Source organism: Syngnathus scovelli, chromosome 9 (assembly GCF_024217435.2).
Source record: "Syngnathus scovelli strain Florida chromosome 9, RoL_Ssco_1.2, whole genome shotgun sequence".
Classification (NCBI taxonomy): Eukaryota; Metazoa; Chordata; class Actinopteri; order Syngnathiformes; family Syngnathidae; genus Syngnathus; species Syngnathus scovelli.
The window spans coordinates 13,195,475-13,214,010 of record NC_090855.1 but is presented as its reverse complement, the minus strand read 5'-3'; the positions used below and the strand labels follow the sequence as shown (position 1 = coordinate 13,214,010).

Sequence of the window (18,536 nt, the reverse complement as noted above, 5' to 3'; positions counted from 1 at the left end):
GGGTTTAACGTCTATTTAGCCCTTCAAGCTGTTGTAGCGCTCCCTGGTGTATGTATCTATTGCGACATCAGGCTGACTTTCGTTTCCCATCATTGCGCACCTCTGGGAAAATTCCGACCATGTTGCACCATATCCTATAGTTTGTTGTGAAAATGAAGGTGTGGCTAATCGTCGAATAGGGTTTCTTAGCTTACTAAAGACTGTTGAAACTCCACAACCTCAAATTGTCCACACAGGGAGAAGATGGTCGCTGTATACGTCGTTTTGCTGTTGCTGGTACTGAATGGTAAGATAACATCTTCACCCCCAAAAATGTATATATTGTTACATTTACATTTACATTGCAACATATATTGTAACATTAACATTGTAACATTGTAACATTGCGGCTCAGTGAGTTTTTTAATCTTATTATTTAGAATTAATGTTTCTTTTTTGCAGCTTTAATATATTGCATAGTATTGCTGGATTTTGTCCACAATTTAGGGAGCCCGTTATCTGCGCCTCACGGTAAAAGCCATTGCCAATCACCTGTTATTCGCGCCTCACGGCAAAAGCCATTGCCAATCACCTGTTATCCAATTTACTTACTGCGTGTTCGTTTGATTTCTTCAGATTTAGGAAAATGCTAAGACACTGAAGCAGAAATTAGACTTACACAGGTTGGTTGAGTTCAATCACAATTCTTGTTCAAAAAGCTCTGTTTTCAGGAAAGTACAATACAGCGCTGGGCCCTTCAAGAGCGGAAAGTCTCCATTCAGAAAAGGCAATGTTCAAGGTTCTTTGATCAGCTTATATTAAGCTGCGCATTGTGGGCCGAAATTGATGGGTGATGAGTCTTTGGGGTGGGGCAAGTTCGCCATGGGAGTGGGTGCTGGTTATGGGCGATTCGGTGTGTGTGGGGGGCTGTTGTCTTCCATCCCGTCTTTCGGCCTTGGCGATCATCTTTGGCCGAGTCCTTGGCTGGCTCCCTCTGGCACCTGCTGGTTTTATCTCCACGTGACCTTCCTGTGAACATTCTTCTCCAATCTTGGTACTGTCGTACCTCATTCTTTCAATTTTGTCATTTTGCACGAAATTATGTTAGCCTTTGGCTGTGACATCATTAATCTATTGCTGTTGTTTTGATACTTCATGTCTTTGCTTATTCTTAGTTTAATCATGCTTCCAACCGTATCTTTTCTTTGTTAGGCAAAATATTTCCTTCTGTGTAGAGAGCGTTCAGTAGTAATCAAAAACTGGCGTCTAGCAGTAGTCAAAACATAAGATACAATCAAGTACTGAACGGTCAAGACGACTCTGGCCGTGTCCATGATTTAGAGAAAAAACATCAGGCATGCATTACACAGTTCCTTAAGGGTCATTAAGCTATTTAGGCAATATATCAAAAGTCATTTGTTATTTCAAAGTGCTCAGAAATATATATCAGATCATAAAGTTATAAAAACCTTTCTCATAAACACTTATCAAAAATGTCTAGTTATGTCTTCTTTATTGATTTGGTGTGTAGGTATAATTATATGCTTAAAATGTTTCTTTTATTTATTTAATATGTGAATATACTTGTCTGCTTATGTACTTTATTCAATGAGGTTTGAGCATATCTGTTTTTGTAGCTAGGCAGGACTTTGTATTTTTACCCCATTTCCTTCAGTATATTACTATTATTATTATTATCAAGGTGGCATGGTGGCGTACTGGTTAGCACGTCAGCCTCACAGTTCAGAGAGTACGGATTCGATTCAACCTCCGGACCTCCTTTTGTTGAGTTTGCATGTTGTCCCCGTGCCTGCGTGGGTTTTCTTCGGGCACTATAGTTTCCTCCCACATCCCAAAAACATGCCTGATTGAGCACTCCCAATTGCCCGTAGGTGAGTGCGAGTGAAGATGTTTGTTTGTCTCTGTGTGCCCTGCGATCGGCCAGCAACTGGTTCAGGGTGTCCCCCGCCTACTGCCAGATGACTGCTGGGATAGGCTAAGGTAGGTGAGGATAGGGATAGACTTCACAATGCCCATGACCTCCGTGGGGACAAGCGGTACAGAAAATGGATGGATGGATATTATTAATTATAATTATCAAGTCTAACAGGCCTCTCCATCTTTTATCCCTGTGATGCAGGTGGACCGGTATCAGGCTTCAAATTGCAAATTGGTTGGAGTGGTAGAGTGAGCGCCGGGTCCAGCACCACATTCACGTGTTCGTCCAACTGCTTGGCAAACTGCACCTACTCCTGGTCTCTGTTCAACCTCACGTTCAATGGGAGCACGCTCACCTGGACGCCGGATGGACTGCACCCGTCGGTGACACTGCAGTGCACCGTGCAAAAAAATACGGGAGATATCAGCACCACCAAGACCATTTTGGAAATTAAAAGTAATTGCAGTACAGCATGTCTAATGCCACTCCCGCATATATAAGCATACCTATACCAGCCATACCTATTACATTTGCAGATCCAGTGTCAGTGCAAGTCAGTCCACCCGGTGCTGTTCCGTCTCTGAACAGGCCCGTGGACCTCGTCTGCCACATTAATGGACTCCCACCTCCCACCCTCTCTGCGTTGCCGGTGGTCTGGTACAAAGATGGGCAGAAGGTGGTGTGGCGAGATCATATGTACCTGCTCCACAACACTACGATCCATTTCGACTCACTGCTGCCATCTGACGCTGGATTCTACATGTGTGAGACCATGCTGAAGCAGACTCAGGTTTTCAGTCTGGGCTACCTGCTAAGCGGTAAGTACATTGAGAGCCCAAACTCTTTATAGCCATCGTTTCGTTTTTATAATTTTCTTTTTGGCAGATGATGCTGGGTGGAACGTCAGCATCAGCGGGCCCGACAAGGTGTTTGCGGGACAAATGTGCTTGTTCACCTGCTTGATGAAGTGCACCTTGAACGTGGACTGCACCGTGAGGTGGCCATTCGAGGGTGGTTTTCCCCTGGGAAGTTACTTTTCCGTGCATGAAAACCAGCTCTGGTGGATTCCCACTGTGCCGGGAACATTCCAAAATTTCACCTGCCTTGTGGAGAACGTCGCAGCGGGACGCTCAGCCAAGGCCATCAAGATGGTGGAAGTAAAAGGTAGCTGCTGCTGGCCATTGGTTGTGAATTAGTGTTACGCGAGCTCAGATATTGTTCAACTGAGGGGAATAATAATTTTATTTCTTCTCCTCTGCAGGTATTCCTCTCTCTGGATCCATACAGCTCACTGGATTGTCCACTTTGATTTTCGGCCTGGCTCTACTATCAATGACTTTCTAACAACTCACAGAGCTACTTTAATATTGATTGTTGACTTCTTACATTCACTCATTCTCTATATCATGAAATAATTTATGAATAGTGCAAAGATTGAGGAACATTTACTTTTTAAACTCAATACTATAATTTCCTTTAGTGTAAAGAATTCAACAGTGTAAATCAGTCCGGCCCGCGGGCCAAATCCGGCCCCTGGTCAGATTTCATACGGCCCGCAGCTACGGTCTTATAATGTATTGCCTGCACTGTCAAATCGGAAACAAAAAATCATGAAACTTGAAACTGTAATTCATCCTATTACCAAAAGTTGGCAGCACCACCCCTCTCCGCTCATTTCTGCCATGGCGACTGCAAAGAAAACGAGTCAAGTTGATATTGAAGGCCGTCACTTTCAAGAGAAATGGGAATTACAATACTTCTTCACTGAAAATCAAGGCAATTGTGTTTGTCTAATTTGTAAAGAGACAGTTGTCTTGTTTAAGGATTTCAACCTAAAGAGACACTAGAGTCTAATATATTAGACTAAACATGCTAACACATACGATAAGCTAACAGGGAGTGACCGAGCTGATAAAGTGAAGCAGCTCCAAGCTGAACTGGCATCACAACAGCGATTCTTTATGCGGGGCTGTGAGTCAAAAGTAAATCAAAAGTAAATATTACTTAATATTAAATAATTCGAAGTGGCCATGGTACTGTTGATGTTATGAACTTCTAGACGTGACACAAACTATTACTTTCTGAAAGATATTGTAAATGACAAGAGCAAAATTCACTTCTTTTAAGTTTTAATAATAACAGACAACTTTGCATTACTTATAACTCCTGTTTAAAATGTTCATGAGGCAAAAATGCTTTTAAAGTCATGTAAATTTAAGGTATTTCGTACAGTTTGTTCAATGTTATCTGACTCTTCAGATATGAATGAAAGGCAGAATTTGTGTTTTTAGAGTTGTTCACATCTCCCTGAGTGTCTTGTATTTGGTTATTTTGTCATTTAAAAATTAAAGACAGTTGGGACAGTGAAATTTGTTTTATAACAGTGTGCATTTGCATGAAATTTTTGTAGTTAAGAAATGGCCGAAAAAACTATTGGCCCCCGGGCCCCTTCACTTTATCAAATCTGGCCCTCCTTGCAAAACGTTTGGACACCCCTGGTGTAAGTCATAATGTATATTTTTCCCAGCATGCTTGCTTTGGCCACCGGGCGGCAGTATACAGACACAAAAGAACAGCACTTCTACTTGTTCAGTAAGTCACTCAGTAAGATGCTGTAATATGAGCCGTTCTTCTTTGAAGGTAAAAAAAAAACTGTTATTATTGTTATATTATTTGTCTACATGTGTCGAAAAGCGTATCAATGCACATAAACACAGGATAAAGCGCTGCCTTCCCGAGTGAAAAGGACTGCATGGTTTTCGCGCCCCCACCACCACCACGGTTTTGGCGCACTTCCGCAAATAGAAGCTACCTATTGGTCGTCATGGCAACAAAACTCGGACTGGCCATTGTCCTTGCAGCGTATGGGTCGAGATGCGGGCTGGCTTATTTGCATTGAACTGGCTTACAATTGGCATGACTGATGGCGCGCGTTGCCGATAAAGCGCCCGATCACCAGCCAGTGTGGATGTAGGTTTGTTTGACTGGATGACAACCTTTGACCTGTTCGTGTTATTGATTCACCCGGAGCTAAATGTAAGCCATTGTGACGCACATCGGAAAATTTCAATGACTATCCTTCCCCTCTCTGACTCGTATTTTTTTTACACACGTGAAATAGAAGAGTGTGAATCACACAAAGCAAACATGAGGGTGACAAAGGTCTCCGGTGTGTTTTGACGCATTATTGGGCCCCTCACATCTTGCTGTATTTGCTTTTAGATTATCTACCCCCGTCATGTATGGATATAAGTCAGACAATCATTATGTTACTCTTACATGATCATAACCAAAACATTGTTAAGTGTTGTAACTATTTGAAAACTATCAGCTCAAATGAAATAGCCTTCTCAAAAATGTGCTTTTGTATACGAATGAATGACATGTTTATGACTGTGTCATGCACTTTGGAGGCCGTTCCTCCCCTGCCATCATGAAAAGGGGAAAAAACAAATTCAATTGTTTTTATTATAAAGTCATTTTCCTTTTAATTTCAGTAGTGAAGGGATAGGGTCAAAAGACAAAAAAAACGCATAGCCACAATAACAGATAGGCTCACATCTCTTTGGATAAAGTATATAAGCAGACAAGTATATTCACGTAATCGACCAATAAGGACGACATTGTCATGCGGTCGCGTTTATTTTTCCGGGTTTCTGTCTCGTCGATGTCGTAATTTTACTTCCGGTTTTATTTTGTCGTCCCTTCCGTTTCAGTTTGTGTTTCCTTCCTCGGTGTTGGTTGTCTTGTCTTCCCTGATTCCGATTGTGTGCACCTGTGTAATTGACAATAATGGTCAGCACCTGTGTCCACGCCCTTTTGTGTGTATTTAGTCCGTGTCTTCCCCTTTTCCTGTGCCAGTGTGTCTTGCCTCGTCCCGACCACCAGCGATTCCTTGATGTCCAAGTTCTCAGTAAGACCCCTCCTCTCTGTCTCGCCACCGAGCGACGCTTTTGTTTGTACTTTTTGCCGCGTGTTATCCCTCGTAAGAGGCGTTTTGATTTGTACTTTTAGCCTTTTTTCTCGCCTCAGTGCGACGCCTTCTGTTTGTACTTTTTGCCACGCGTTTTCCCTCGCAAGAGGCGTTTTACTTTGTACTTTTGATCAGTGTGCTTGCTGGAATAAATCCAAGAAAGAAACGACTCTGCATCCGAGTCCTTCGCCTTGTCCCCTGCCTGACAGTACACACTGGCCAGACATGGACTCGGCAGAGTCGGAGCACCTGTGCGCCGCAGTGCGCTCCCATGCCTCACTGCTCGCCCAGCACCAGAGGGAAGTGGGCGACTTGGGAGAAGAGATCCGAGGACTCGCTAAGAATCAAGAAGATTTCAGAGGAGCGGTCGCCACCCAAGTAGCAAAGCTGGGTCAGCAAATGCAGGAAGTGCTCTCGTTCTTAAACGCGGGACCAGCAGCGACCTCCAGTACACCCGTTGCTTCCCCCGTTACTCCCCTTGCAATAGCTCCCATGACTGGCGGTGCCAGACTGGCTCCTCCAGAGCGCTACTCCGGAGAACCCGGCCTTAGCAGGGCCTTTATTACAGAATGCGAGATGCATTTTGAGAGTTCCCCAGCAGATTTCCCCACCGAGCGCTCCAAGGTGGCCTACATGGTATCATACCTGACGGGAAGGGCCCGCACGTGGGCCACCGCGGAATGGGCCAGGGATTCCACCTCCTGTCGCTCTCTCCCCGCTTTCATCCAGGCCCTGCGAACGGTGTTCGATCCAATCTCCGCTGACCGAGACAAGGCTCGCCAACTCTGTCAGATAGTCCAGGGACAAGACACCGTCGGAGAATACGCCATCCGGTTCCGCACGCTGGCCGCGGTGTGCGGTTGGAACGCGGCGGCACTATATGACATCTTCCTCCGGGGCCTGTCTGGACCCATACAGGATCAGCTAATCCCCTTAGACCTTCCCACCGACCTCGACGCCCTCATCGCTCTGGCTATCCGCACTGACAATCGGCTGCAAGAGTGGAGGAAGCACCGAAGCAGCAACGCCCCCGCCTTCGTCCCAGTAGCCGGCCCTGACGTTCACCACTCCAGGCTGTACGGGGATCGGCAGCGCCAGGAGCCAGAACCGATGCAGTTGGGCAGAGCTAAGTTAACAGAGGAGGAGAAGTTACGGCGGCGCCGAGAGGGAAGATGCTACTACTGCGGCGAGCTCGGACACCTCCTTCTCTCCTGTCCAGTGAGGAGGACCCTGAAGGTAAGCGCCTTCTCGGCGGCTCTGTCCCCGGGGCGAGTGCTCCCCAAGGGCAGGATCACACAGTTGGGAAGAGAAATAGAACTCGAAGTATTAATAGACTCAGGAGCAGACGAAAGCTTGATAGACTGGGCATTTGCTCGCCGGTGGGGGGTAAAGACTGAGCTACTGAACACTCCCGTGAAAGCTAAGGCACTCAATGGACAGGCACTCTTTGAGATAACTCACATAACAGAACCAGTCTCGCTGTCAATTGGTCCCCACCAGGAGAACATACGGCTACATGTCGTGACCTCCCCAATGAACCCTCTCATTCTCGGGTATCCATGGCTTCAACGCCACAACCCCGCTATAGACTGGGGATCAGGGGAAATAACGGGATGGGGGTCCGACTGTCATGATTCCTGTATCAAGTCTAACCCGCGCCCTGTGCCTCCTGCTCCAGACGCGCCAACCCCAGACTTAACCGGGGTCCCTGCGTGTTACCACCAATGGGCCGAGGTATTCAGCAAGGCCAAGGCTACCTCTCTGCCTCCCCACCGTCCGTATGATTGCGCCATTGACCTCCTGCCGGGTTCAACTATACCCAAGGGGAGGCTTTATTCTCTTTCGGGACCTGAGAAGCAAACCTTGAATGAATATATAGACTCCTCCCTGCAAGCAGGACTGATTCGACCATCGTCGTCGCCTGCGGGGGCGGGGTTCTTTTTCGTGGGCAAGAAGGACGGCACCCTACGTCCCTGCATTGATTATAGTCCCCTCAATCAGATCACCATCAAGAATCGGTATCCGCTCCCACTGATGTCGACCGTGTTCGACCAATTACAGCAAGCCCGGGTGTTCACAAAGTTAGATCTGCGCAACGCCTACCATCTGGTGCGCATCCGGGAAGGGGACGAATGGAAGACAGGGTTCAACACCCATCGAGGACATTTTGAATACCTCGTCATGCCATTTGGCCTCACCAATGCTCCCGCTGTGTTTCAGGCCATGATAAACGATGTTTTGAGAGACTGTTTGGACCGGTTTGTGTACGTATATTTGGACGATATTTTGATTTATTCCCCAGATCTGAAGACCCATAGGGTTCACGTCGAGACGGTGTTGCAACGACTCCTTGAACACCAACTATACGTAAAGGCCGAGAAAAGTGAATTCCACAAGAGCACTGTTTCTTTTCTCGGCTTCATCGTAGCCCCGGGCAAGGTTGAGATGGACCCGGCGAAAGTAAGCGCGGTAACGGAATGGCCTACCCCTGACTCACGCAGGAAGGTGCAGCAATTCCTGGGCTTTGCCAATTTTTATCGGCGGTTCATCAAGGGCTTCAGTGCCACAGCGGCTCCCTTGCACGCGCTCACGTCTCCTAAGGTTCCCTTCCACTGGTCGGCGGAGGCGGAGGCGGCCTTCCAGGAGCTAAAGAACCGCTTCAGCACCGCTCCCATCCTCACGCTTCCTGATCCGTCGCGGCAGTTTGTGGTGGAGGTGGACGCCTCCAATCAAGGAGTAGTTGCCATCCTTTCACAGAGAGCCAAGAGCGACAACAAGCTCCATCCGTGCGCGTTCCTGTCTCGACGGCTGACGCCAGCCGAACAGAATTATGATGTGGGGGATCGCGAACTGTTGGCAGTAAAGCTGGCATTGGAAGAATGGAGACATTGGTTAGAGGGAGCACAGCAGCCTTTTTTGGTCTGGACAGACCATAAAAATTTAGAATACATAAAGTCAGCTAAGAGACTGAATTCACGCCAAGCCCGCTGGTCACTTTTTTTCAATCGTTTTAACTTCACTCTGTCCTACAGACCGGGAACCAAGAACACCAAGCCTGACGCCCTCTCCCGTGTTTTCAACTCGGATCCAGAAATTAAGAAGCCCGAAACCATCCTGCCTCCTCATTGCCTGGTTAGAGCAGTGACCTGGCCTATCGAAGGCCGGGTACAGCGGGCCAATGGTAACAAGCCACCCCCTAGTGGTTGCCCTGAGAACCGACTATTTGTCCCTGCTCAATTACGATCCCAAGTCATCCATTGGGCTCACACCTCCAGACTCTCCTGCCATCCGGGCATGCGCCGAACGCTGTTTGTAATCCAGCAGCGATTCTGGTGGCCCTCCATGAGGGCAGACGTCAATGAATACGTTGCAGCCTGTCCCGTCTGCGCCCGGAATAAGAACTCCCACGGCGCCCGTATGGGGTTGCTGCATCCCCTACCCATTCCTTCGCGCCCATGGGCGGAGATATCCATGGACTTCGTCACCGGGCTTCCGACCTCGCATGGGCGAACCACCATACTCACAGTGGTGGACAGATTTTCAAAGATGGCTCACTTTATCGCCTTGCCCAAGCTCCCGTCCGCTAAACGAACGGCCACCGTGATGATGGACCACATATTCCGGGTTCATGGGTTCCCGAAAGACATTGTTTCCGATAGAGGGCCCCAATTCGTATCCAGGTTTTGGCGGGAGTTTTGCAGGCTCATAGGGGCAACCGTGAGTCTCACGTCAGGCTATCACCCGGAGGCAAACGGACAGACGGAACGTATTAACCAGCAGTTGGAGACAAGTCTCCGCTGCCTGGTCTCCCAGAACCCCTCCTCGTGGAGCAAGAACCTCTCCTGGGTGGAGTATGCCCACAACTCCCTGCCCACCACGGCTACAGGTATGTCCCCCTTCAAGTGTGTGTATGGCTACCAGCCCCCTGTCTTCCCTGACAGTGAGCCGGAGGTGACGGTGTCTTCAGCCCACGCCTTGGTGCGCCGCTGTCGTCGCGTCTGGTCGGCGGCTCGGGCCACGCTGGTCCGACAGGGGGACCGGGTCAAGCGGATGGCTGACCGGAGGAGACGTCCGGCGCCCGTGTACCAGCGAGGTCAACGTGTCTGGCTATCCGCCAAGGATCTTCCCCACCGGGGGGACTCCAGGAAACTGGCGCCTCGCTTCGTGGGTCCGTTCCCCATCGCCAAGGTCGTGCACCCGGCCGCGGTGCGTCTCCGCTTGCCCAGGTCCCTTGCAGTCCACCCCACCTTTCACGTTGGGAAGGTCAAGCCGGTGGTGGACAGTCCGTTGGTGCCAGATCCTGCGCCCCCTCCGCCTCCGCGGACTGTGGGAGGTGGGACGGCCTACACCGTTAAGGAACTATTGGATGTGCGCAGAAGAGGCCGGGGCTGGCAGTACCTGGTGGACTGGGAGGGTTATGGGCCGGAGGAGCGGCAATGGGTGCCGCCTAGTTATATTTTGGACCCGGGACTTTTTGAGGACTTTTATGCGGCTCACCCTGGGGCTCCTGGGCCGTCTGGGATCCGGCCCTAGGGGGGGGGTTCTGTCATGCGGTCGCGTTTATTTTTCCGGGTTTCTGTCTCGTCGATGTCGTAATTTTACTTCCGGTTTTATTTTGTCGTCCCTTCCGTTTCAGTTTGTGTTTCCTTCCTCGGTGTTGGTTGTCTTGTCTTCCCAGATTCCGATTGTGTGCACCTGTGTAATTGACAATAATGGTCAGCACCTGTGTCCACGCCCTTTTGTGTGTATTTAGTCCGTGTCTTCCCCTTTTCCTGTGCCAGTGTGTCTTGCCTCGTCCCGACCACCAGCGATTCCTTGATGTCCAAGTTCTCAGTAAGACCCCTCCTCTCTGTCTCGCCACCGAGCGACGCTTTTGTTTGTACTTTTTGCCGCGTGTTATCCCTCGTAAGAGGCGTTTTGATTTGTACTTTTAACCTTTTTTCTCGCCTCAGTGCGACGCCTTCTGTTTGTACTTTTTGCCACGCGTTTTCCCTCGCAAGAGGCGTTTTACTTTGTACTTTTGATCAGTGTGCTTGCTGGAATAAATCCAAGAAAGAAACGACTCTGCATCCGAGTCCTTCGCCTTGTCCCCTGCCTGACAGACATAACTAGACATTCTTTGATAATACGATAATATCAGAAGTTGCTACAACTTCACGATTCAATATGTATTTCTGTGCACTGCAAAATAAATGTCTTTTGATATATTGCCCAAATAGCTGAATGACCTTTAAAGAACTGTGTAATGCATGCCTGATGTTTTTCTCTAAATCATGGACACGGCCAGAGTCGTCGTGGCCGTTCAGTATTTGATTATATCTTGTGTTTTATAACTTGTGTTTTGACTAAACGTCATATGTTGCCTAATGTGAGACGCCAACTTTTTGATTACGACTGAACGTTCTGCACAGAGGGAAATATTTTGGCCTAACAAAGAAAAGATACAGTTGGAAACATGATTAAACTAAGAATAACGTAAGCAAAGACAGATTAATGATGTCACAGCCAAAAGCTAACATAAATTCGCACAAGATGACACAATTGAAAGAATGAGGTACGACAGTGTATGTCCAAGATTGGAAAAGAATGTTCACAGGAAGGTCACGTGGAGATAAAACTAGCAGGTGCCAGAAGGAGCCACCCGAGAACTCGGCCAAAGATGATTGCCAAGGCCGAAAGACGGGAGGGAAGACAACAGCCCCCACCCGAGAACTCGGCCAAAGATGATCGCCAAGGCCGAGAGATGGGATGGAAGACAGCCCCCTCCACACACACACACACCAACAGCCCCCCACCTACACACCGAATCGCCCATAACCAGCACCACTCCCATGGAAGCAGACTCTCCTTCGAACTTGCCCCACCCCGAAGACTCATCGCCCATCAATCCCGGCCCACAATGTGCTACTGAATATAAAACTGATCTAACAACCTTGGACTTTGCCTTTTCTGAATGGAGACTTTCCGCTCTTGAAGGGCCCAGCGCTGTATTGTACTTTCCTGAAAACAGAGCTTTTTGAACAAGAATTGTGATTGAACTCAACCAATCTGTCTAAGTCTAACTTCTGCTTCAGTGTCTTTGCATTTTCCTAAATCTGAAGAAATCAAACGAGCACGCAGTGAGTAAATTGGATAACAGGTGATTGGCAAAGGCTTTTGCCGTGAGGCGCAGATAACGCGCTCCCTAAATTGTGGACAGAATCCAACAAATGGTGACCATCCGACGTGATTTCTTCAGAAGGGAAAGTGCATGCTCCACAAAGGATTCTTCCTTCTCCGCTCTTGCTCAACAGTATTGCAGTCCGATCGGCACAAAAGGTAAGGGGGAAACTTTTTTTCTCTCTCCCAGTTCAGCAATATTGTGGAGTGAAAGCGTAATACAAAAATTAATAATTTCAGCTCTGTGTTCAGGAATGGTGGTTGTATAGATGTGTGTGTTTGTGTGGAACTTGGAAAAAGTGATTTGTGGAAAAAATTAAAAATACAAAAACAGGTGAAGGCGTCGCTGATATAGCAGGACGGATGCCGAGCGACTCCAATAGTGTGACCTTAGAACATTATAGGGCTGTCTAAGGCGAGGGACATCTGGGATGTCCAAGTCGTGGTGAATTAAGAGAAAGGTGGTGAGGACTTTGTCTGATCAGCAAAGGGTGCTCACACCGCTGGAACTTGTGGGATGCCAGTGACTAGCATATGGGCACCTCAGTGGCCTCAATTGTAGACAGGAACTTATACTGTTGCCTAAGGTCGGGGTCGATTGGATCGGCCAGGCCACCAATACGAGACGGGTACTCGTGAAAAAAAAAAAAAAAATGGTGAAGGCATCGCTGATATACCAGGACGGATGCCTGGCGACCTCAATAGTGCGACCTTAGAGACTTATATTGTTGTCTAGGGCGAAGGGTAACTGGGTTAACCAGGTCGCTACATAATTGTTGAAGTGTGTCTATGATGATATTGTGTGGAAAGCAGGCTTGGCTGTCAGATGGGACAGCGGCGCAGCTGAAGAAGTGAGTGATTAGTTGTGGTGCTGTTCATGGGATGGAAGTGATGATTTGTGGTTCATGAAGAACAATAAGTTGATTTGTATAAAATTGTTGATTTTATTTTGATTTTGCATGAGAGTTGGAGTCAGAATAATGGCTTAACAAGAATTTGATAAAGAATGTATATTTAATTAGCATGAAGGTTATATCCCATTGTGTGGTGGGGTTAAACTGTAACCATTTTTGTTTTCAAAAGGGTGCGGCTCTAAAGTTTGGGCCAAATGGTCAGGAGGGCACAAATGCATATTTTGGACAGAGGTGGGGGGTTACATTGGTGGCGAGGCTCTCCGCACTTCAGTTGCCTCCCCCCCCACCCTTGTTATCAGCTGGGAAGATTGTCATGTCTATGTTGTGGGCCCGTGTGTTTGTTTATGTGTATGTTTGTCTTTGTGTATCAGTTCGTTATAAAGGATGGAATTGCGTTAATTTGGTGCACGGAAACGGTGTGCTAGACAATGGTTTATCAGATTTGCATTGTTAAATGTAAAAATTAGAAATGATAGAATAATCTGAGGGTTGTGGTCAGAAACTCGTCCAACAAGGAGAGTGCCCAGCCCTCATAAAAATGTGAGAGTAAGAGAGAACATACATTGTAGATTTTAAATTTAGGAGGAATTATTGATTGGTTATGACATAAGACTATACAAGGACACATGTAAGGATAAGTCAAAGATTTGAATCAGAGTTAAAAACAACAAATAAAAATGACATTGCAAGGGGGGCACTTTTTATCAAAAGAACACCAAGTAAAGTATTAAGTAGTGGGCATTCGTGATTGGGATTAAATTAAGGATAAAATTAGGTCAATGATTAGAAATCAATGGTGCTCTACACAAAAAGGCTTAAATTTTAATGGGGAAATATTTGGAGTACTGTGTTGGTCTACATAGGTCATGGGCCTAGTTTATTTGGTTTTGATTGTGGTTTGGGTTTATTTTGTTTATTGTTAAGGTGTTCCTTGTTATTCTCTTATCCCCTGCATTTGAAATGTCTTCTTTATGCAGATAGGATAGCAGGCTAGGAATTTAGTGAGGAGATAATTGATCAATTGATGGGGGTTAATAATTGTCCAAATCCTAGTCACATGTTTTGAGGGACCACAGCAACAACATTATATTTAATTTGCAGGCCATTATTTCGTATGTGATGACAGTGTCTAGATAAGTAGACTGTTTTATCAAAAATGTGAGAGTGAAGGAGGAGGTTTGATTTGTAATCTGGCATTTGGGTGCCACTTTTAAGAGTCTGTGCAGGAGCATAGATTGTTTTTAAAGATATATTTAACAGTTTATCTCGGTGCAGTAAGGATATATCAATTTTGAAAGACTTAAAATTAAAAGCAAAATTCCATTTTAATTCTGACACATGCCAGCTAACATGAGGATGGGAAATAAATAAAGGAATGAATACTAGCTCAAATGTGGCATGTGTTTTAAATTGGGCGATAAGACATTCATTTCCAAGCACTATCCTTTAGCGCTGCTGACAATAATAACTTATGAGATGTTAAATCAAGGAGACGTGTCATATTTGGAACACCGGCGCTGTATGACCTATAGATTGAACAATAACATTCACCGCATATACAACCATGTTGGTAGATTGTTAAATTACATTACAGTTTATTACAAAGGATTTCGGAACTTTATTTGATGATAAACACTGGAACGAGGATTTTAGCCATGTTAATGGGTAGGGTGGATGGATTACTCCAAAAAAAAAAAAAAAAAAAAAAAAGCATTTGATAAGGGCGGCTTGATAGTAAGATGATGTGCGCAACTGATAGGATACAATATGTTAATGGGAAGATTTGGGGTGTAAGGAACAAATACTACACAGGAAGACTGATAACACGAAGATAGTTTTGTGAAATTTGTGTCCCAGTGTGTTCTGCCCTCGCGCATGGCACAAGTCCTGAACTGAGTCCTTGTACTCTACTGGCTCCCTCAAAATCAACAGAGGACTGTCCCTGGTCATGAGACACCTTTGACCTTTGGGAGAACAACAGGAACTATTATCATGCTTGAAGGGGGCAAGCACAGCTCTTCACAGGACAAGAACCATACAGTTGGTGGAATATACACAGTTGCAGATCAAAAAGAAAATGGACTGAAAGAACAAAGACAAGATGGACGCATTTGAGAATGGCGGACGGTCCAGCCCTGAATCATCATCATGAGAATCTAAGAGGGGAGGCTGCTAAAGACTTGCACGAGTCACATGAAGTCAAACTGGACACATTGCTAAAGACTGCTGAAGCATTACAAAGTTGGTGGAGTGTGGGACAAAAGGGATGGAAGTGTGTTTGGGTGCTGGGGCAGACATAACTGAGGAGTTTTGATAAAAGAGGGAATAATAAGGCTGCTTATTGACACTGAAACGGGGATAAAAAACAAAATACATAGATATGGACAGTGAAGATGCACTGACAAATTATACGACAGCGTGATCAGAAACTTTGTAAAGTGGACATTGATCAATAGAAATTAAATCATTTGAATCATACATTTTTATATGTAACTTAGCATTTCGAAGACATAATTAATCTAACTGAAATAATGAAATTTTATAATTGGACCAGTGAAAATTTGGATTCGGGCAACAGAAGGCTGAATTGCTAAACTTAATTGACCTTTATCAAAACAACAGAATTTAATTACACATCAACTGTGACTGATTTATAGGATGCATATTTCAGCTTGAAGGGGTGAGGGGCCATAAAAAAGTTGGAATTCTGGATTGTCAGCAAAATAGAAATACAGTAGGGCTTTAAAGTGCTAGAGACATCCTTTTTTTTTCAATTAGAACGGAATTTGATAGAATGTATAAAGTGAACACATTTGCCGCATTGGAAATTAAAAATGGACACCGATTACTAAGAATAAAGCTGAAATGAAATGCCAATTTATCGATCGGGTCCCGCACGAAGCCAAACTGGCGGCGCCATTACTGTGACGTCACAAGTTGTACATCTGGATGTCAACAAACCCAAACAACATGGCAGATGATAGCGACAGCTCCGTTTCTAGCGGCAATATTAGCATCATTTTATCCGATTCAGAAACCTCTTTTGACGCAGAATATGATGAATCTAGCAGTTCACTTGGGCTGAGCTGAGCACATTTTCTGAATTGTGCCCCTCCCGTCACTCTGGTTAGGTTGGCATAGTAAAAAGTGCTCTTGGGGGCTTTAAAGTGCCGAGTTGATCTCGGCACATGAAGACATGACCACCTGCAACGTTTGGTTTAGGTTTTATAAGCATTTTTAATTTTATTGCTTAAATCGCATTTTCTCGACGAGCTGAGTACGTTTTCTGAATTGTGCCTCTCCCGTCACTGTGGTTAGGTTGGCATAGTAAAAAGAGTAGAGTGCCGAGTTGACCACTGCGAATGAAGAAATGAACATCTGCAGCGTTTGGTTTAGGTTTTAGGCGCATTTTTAATTTTATTTCTTAAATCGCATTTTTTCGACGAGCTGAGCACGTTTTCTGAATTGTGCCCCTCCCGTCACGCTTCGACATACTTTTCAAAGTCAAAGTCTCAAAGTCTCCTTTATTGTCAATTCCTCCGCATGTCAAGACACACAAAGAGATCGAAATTACGTTTCTCACTATCCCAGGGTGACAAGACAGCGTTTACAACGCACATACAAGTAAACAACACAGGAAAAATAAAACAAGAAGATGGACAATAAGAGTGATAGCACGCTAGCCGCTCCCGATGCACAGCAGAGTCCGGAAAGATAAGACAGAGTTCACAACGCACATACAAGTAAACAACACAGGAAAAATAAAACAAGAAGATGAACAATAAGAGTGATAGCACGCTAGCCGCTCCCGATGCACAGCAGAGTCCGGAAAGATAAGACAGAGTTCACAACGCACATACAAGTAAACAACACAGGAAAAATAAAACAAGAAGATGAACAATAAGAGTGATGGCACGCTAGCCGCTCCCGATCCACAGCAGGGTCCGGAAAGATGACAGTCAACCAGGCCACTGTGAACACGAGCACACAGCAGGCACGCACTGTCCGGTTCGTGGATCCTATCAGGCGAACTCAACCCATCTTGTCGTCGCGCGAACGAACGTACGCCAGGAAAATGGAAGGCACGGCTAGGCGAGCTGGGTTGGCCGCAAACCTGGCCCGACGTCTCCGCGCTGGCCCCTCATCTCTTTTTGTTTACATTCACTGAAGCTAAACGCGTACAACTTGAGACGTCATGAGACGTCACTTCCGGCTGGCGGCTCGGTGCAGTCAAACTCGTCTGTGCGGCAAATTTAAATGATATTTTTCAGAGCAACAGCTTCCTTTTCGTTGTTTCGAGCGTCAATTTATATTTATAAGCCCATAAGCTAAATAAAACCGATTTATACATATACCGGTGTCTCTAGCCCTTTAAATAACCAATACAATGACATGACCCTTGCGACAATTGATTTAAATGGCAATTTATGATAGCCACTTGGGGTTAGGATTAACAATCCATCCATCCATCCATTACTGGTGCGGCTTGTCCTTACGAGGGCCACGGATGATTAACAATAATAACTAGAATTATTCATTTCTGTAGAAATTGCGTGTGAAAGCGAAGAGGCTGAATAAAAATTCGGGGAAAGCTACAGGATTATGTTTAAATTTGGAACGTGTTGAATTGGCTAGAAAATTGATAAAAATATAGAAAGAATTTTGTAAAATTGGGCGTGAATTTTAAAGTTGAAAATTTGAAATTTTCCACAAGTGAGAGGTTTTGGAATAGGTAGGCATAAGATGAACAGTTAAAAAATTGAAATGGGTTGAGTCAGTCAAAAAAAAAAAAAGGAAAACTAGAAGAAATTCGAAGGGAAAAAATGAAATTTTGCAAAATTTTACTGCAATGTTGGAAGTGAGGATGTGAAATTTGAATTTGAATCTAGGAGGTTGTGTTGTGGGATGACAGTTTGTCTGTAATGCTGTATGAATGTCAAGTCTGTACTTGGGATGTGGTGTTTGTGTATTGTGAATGGTTAACATGATTCAAGGTTGGGGTGATGTGATCACAGCAGAGGATAACATTCCTCTCACCTGAAAAATATAGAGATACTACAGATTTGAAAAAGCAAGATCAGGGCTCATTTTGGACTAAATATGGGTTTAGGATTACTCTGGGGCACTGTTAGGGTTTTTCAGATTATCCTTATCGTATGATTATGTTGGAATGCAACCGGTAATAAATAACCTACCTTGTCCCATCCTCCACAAGGTCGTAAAACATCCCCTGATATGTTTTGACTAGAGCACAAGGGCTTCCTATTCAACCTACTCTTACCCCCACTCTGTTTCTCTTAATAAATATGCCCTTGCAGGAGGGAGAGTTTTAGACTTCACTCCTTCAACGTGTGAGCTCTCCACCTGCAGGTGTCTAAAAGGACTTGCTTGTCTCTCGTGTGGTTCTTGCAAAATAAGTTGGAGTGAGCAAATCTCTAACAGGCACAATTGACAACAAAAGACTTCAATGGAGAAGGCCCATTTCAAGATTGTGACCAGACGTGACTATTCCAGCATTGACAGTCAAGACTCTGAGCCAAGACAGTGTATGACAACAACTCTGGACTTGCCT

At 45.6% G+C, this 18,536-nt stretch overlaps 1 protein-coding gene across 1 annotated transcript; it reads left to right on the top strand.

Annotated features, from left to right (window-relative positions):
• Window positions 1-88: 88 nt before the first annotated feature.
• Window positions 89-4,287, top strand: LOC125975774 (uncharacterized). Its single transcript, XM_049731775.2, has 5 exons — window positions 89-286; window positions 2,120-2,374; window positions 2,455-2,736; window positions 2,804-3,082; window positions 3,180-4,287. The coding sequence occupies exons 1-5, from the start codon at window positions 244-246 to the stop codon at window positions 3,260-3,262; spliced, it is 942 nt and encodes a 313-aa protein (XP_049587732.1). The 5' UTR covers window positions 89-243; the 3' UTR covers window positions 3,263-4,287.
• The last annotated feature ends 14,249 nt before the right edge of the window (window positions 4,288-18,536 follow it).

Excerpts from the sequence above, each read along its gene's own strand:
- LOC125975774 (XM_049731775.2), top strand. The coding sequence starts at position 244 with ATGGTCGCTGTATACGTCGTTTTGCTGTTGCTGGTACTGAATG. Across the intron at positions 2,375-2,454 it reads GACCATTTTGGAAATTAAAA|ATCCAGTGTCAGTGCAAGTC; the intron begins GTAATTGCAGTA and ends TTACATTTGCAG. Across the intron at positions 3,083-3,179 it reads CAAGATGGTGGAAGTAAAAG|GTATTCCTCTCTCTGGATCC; the intron begins GTAGCTGCTGCT and ends TCTCCTCTGCAG.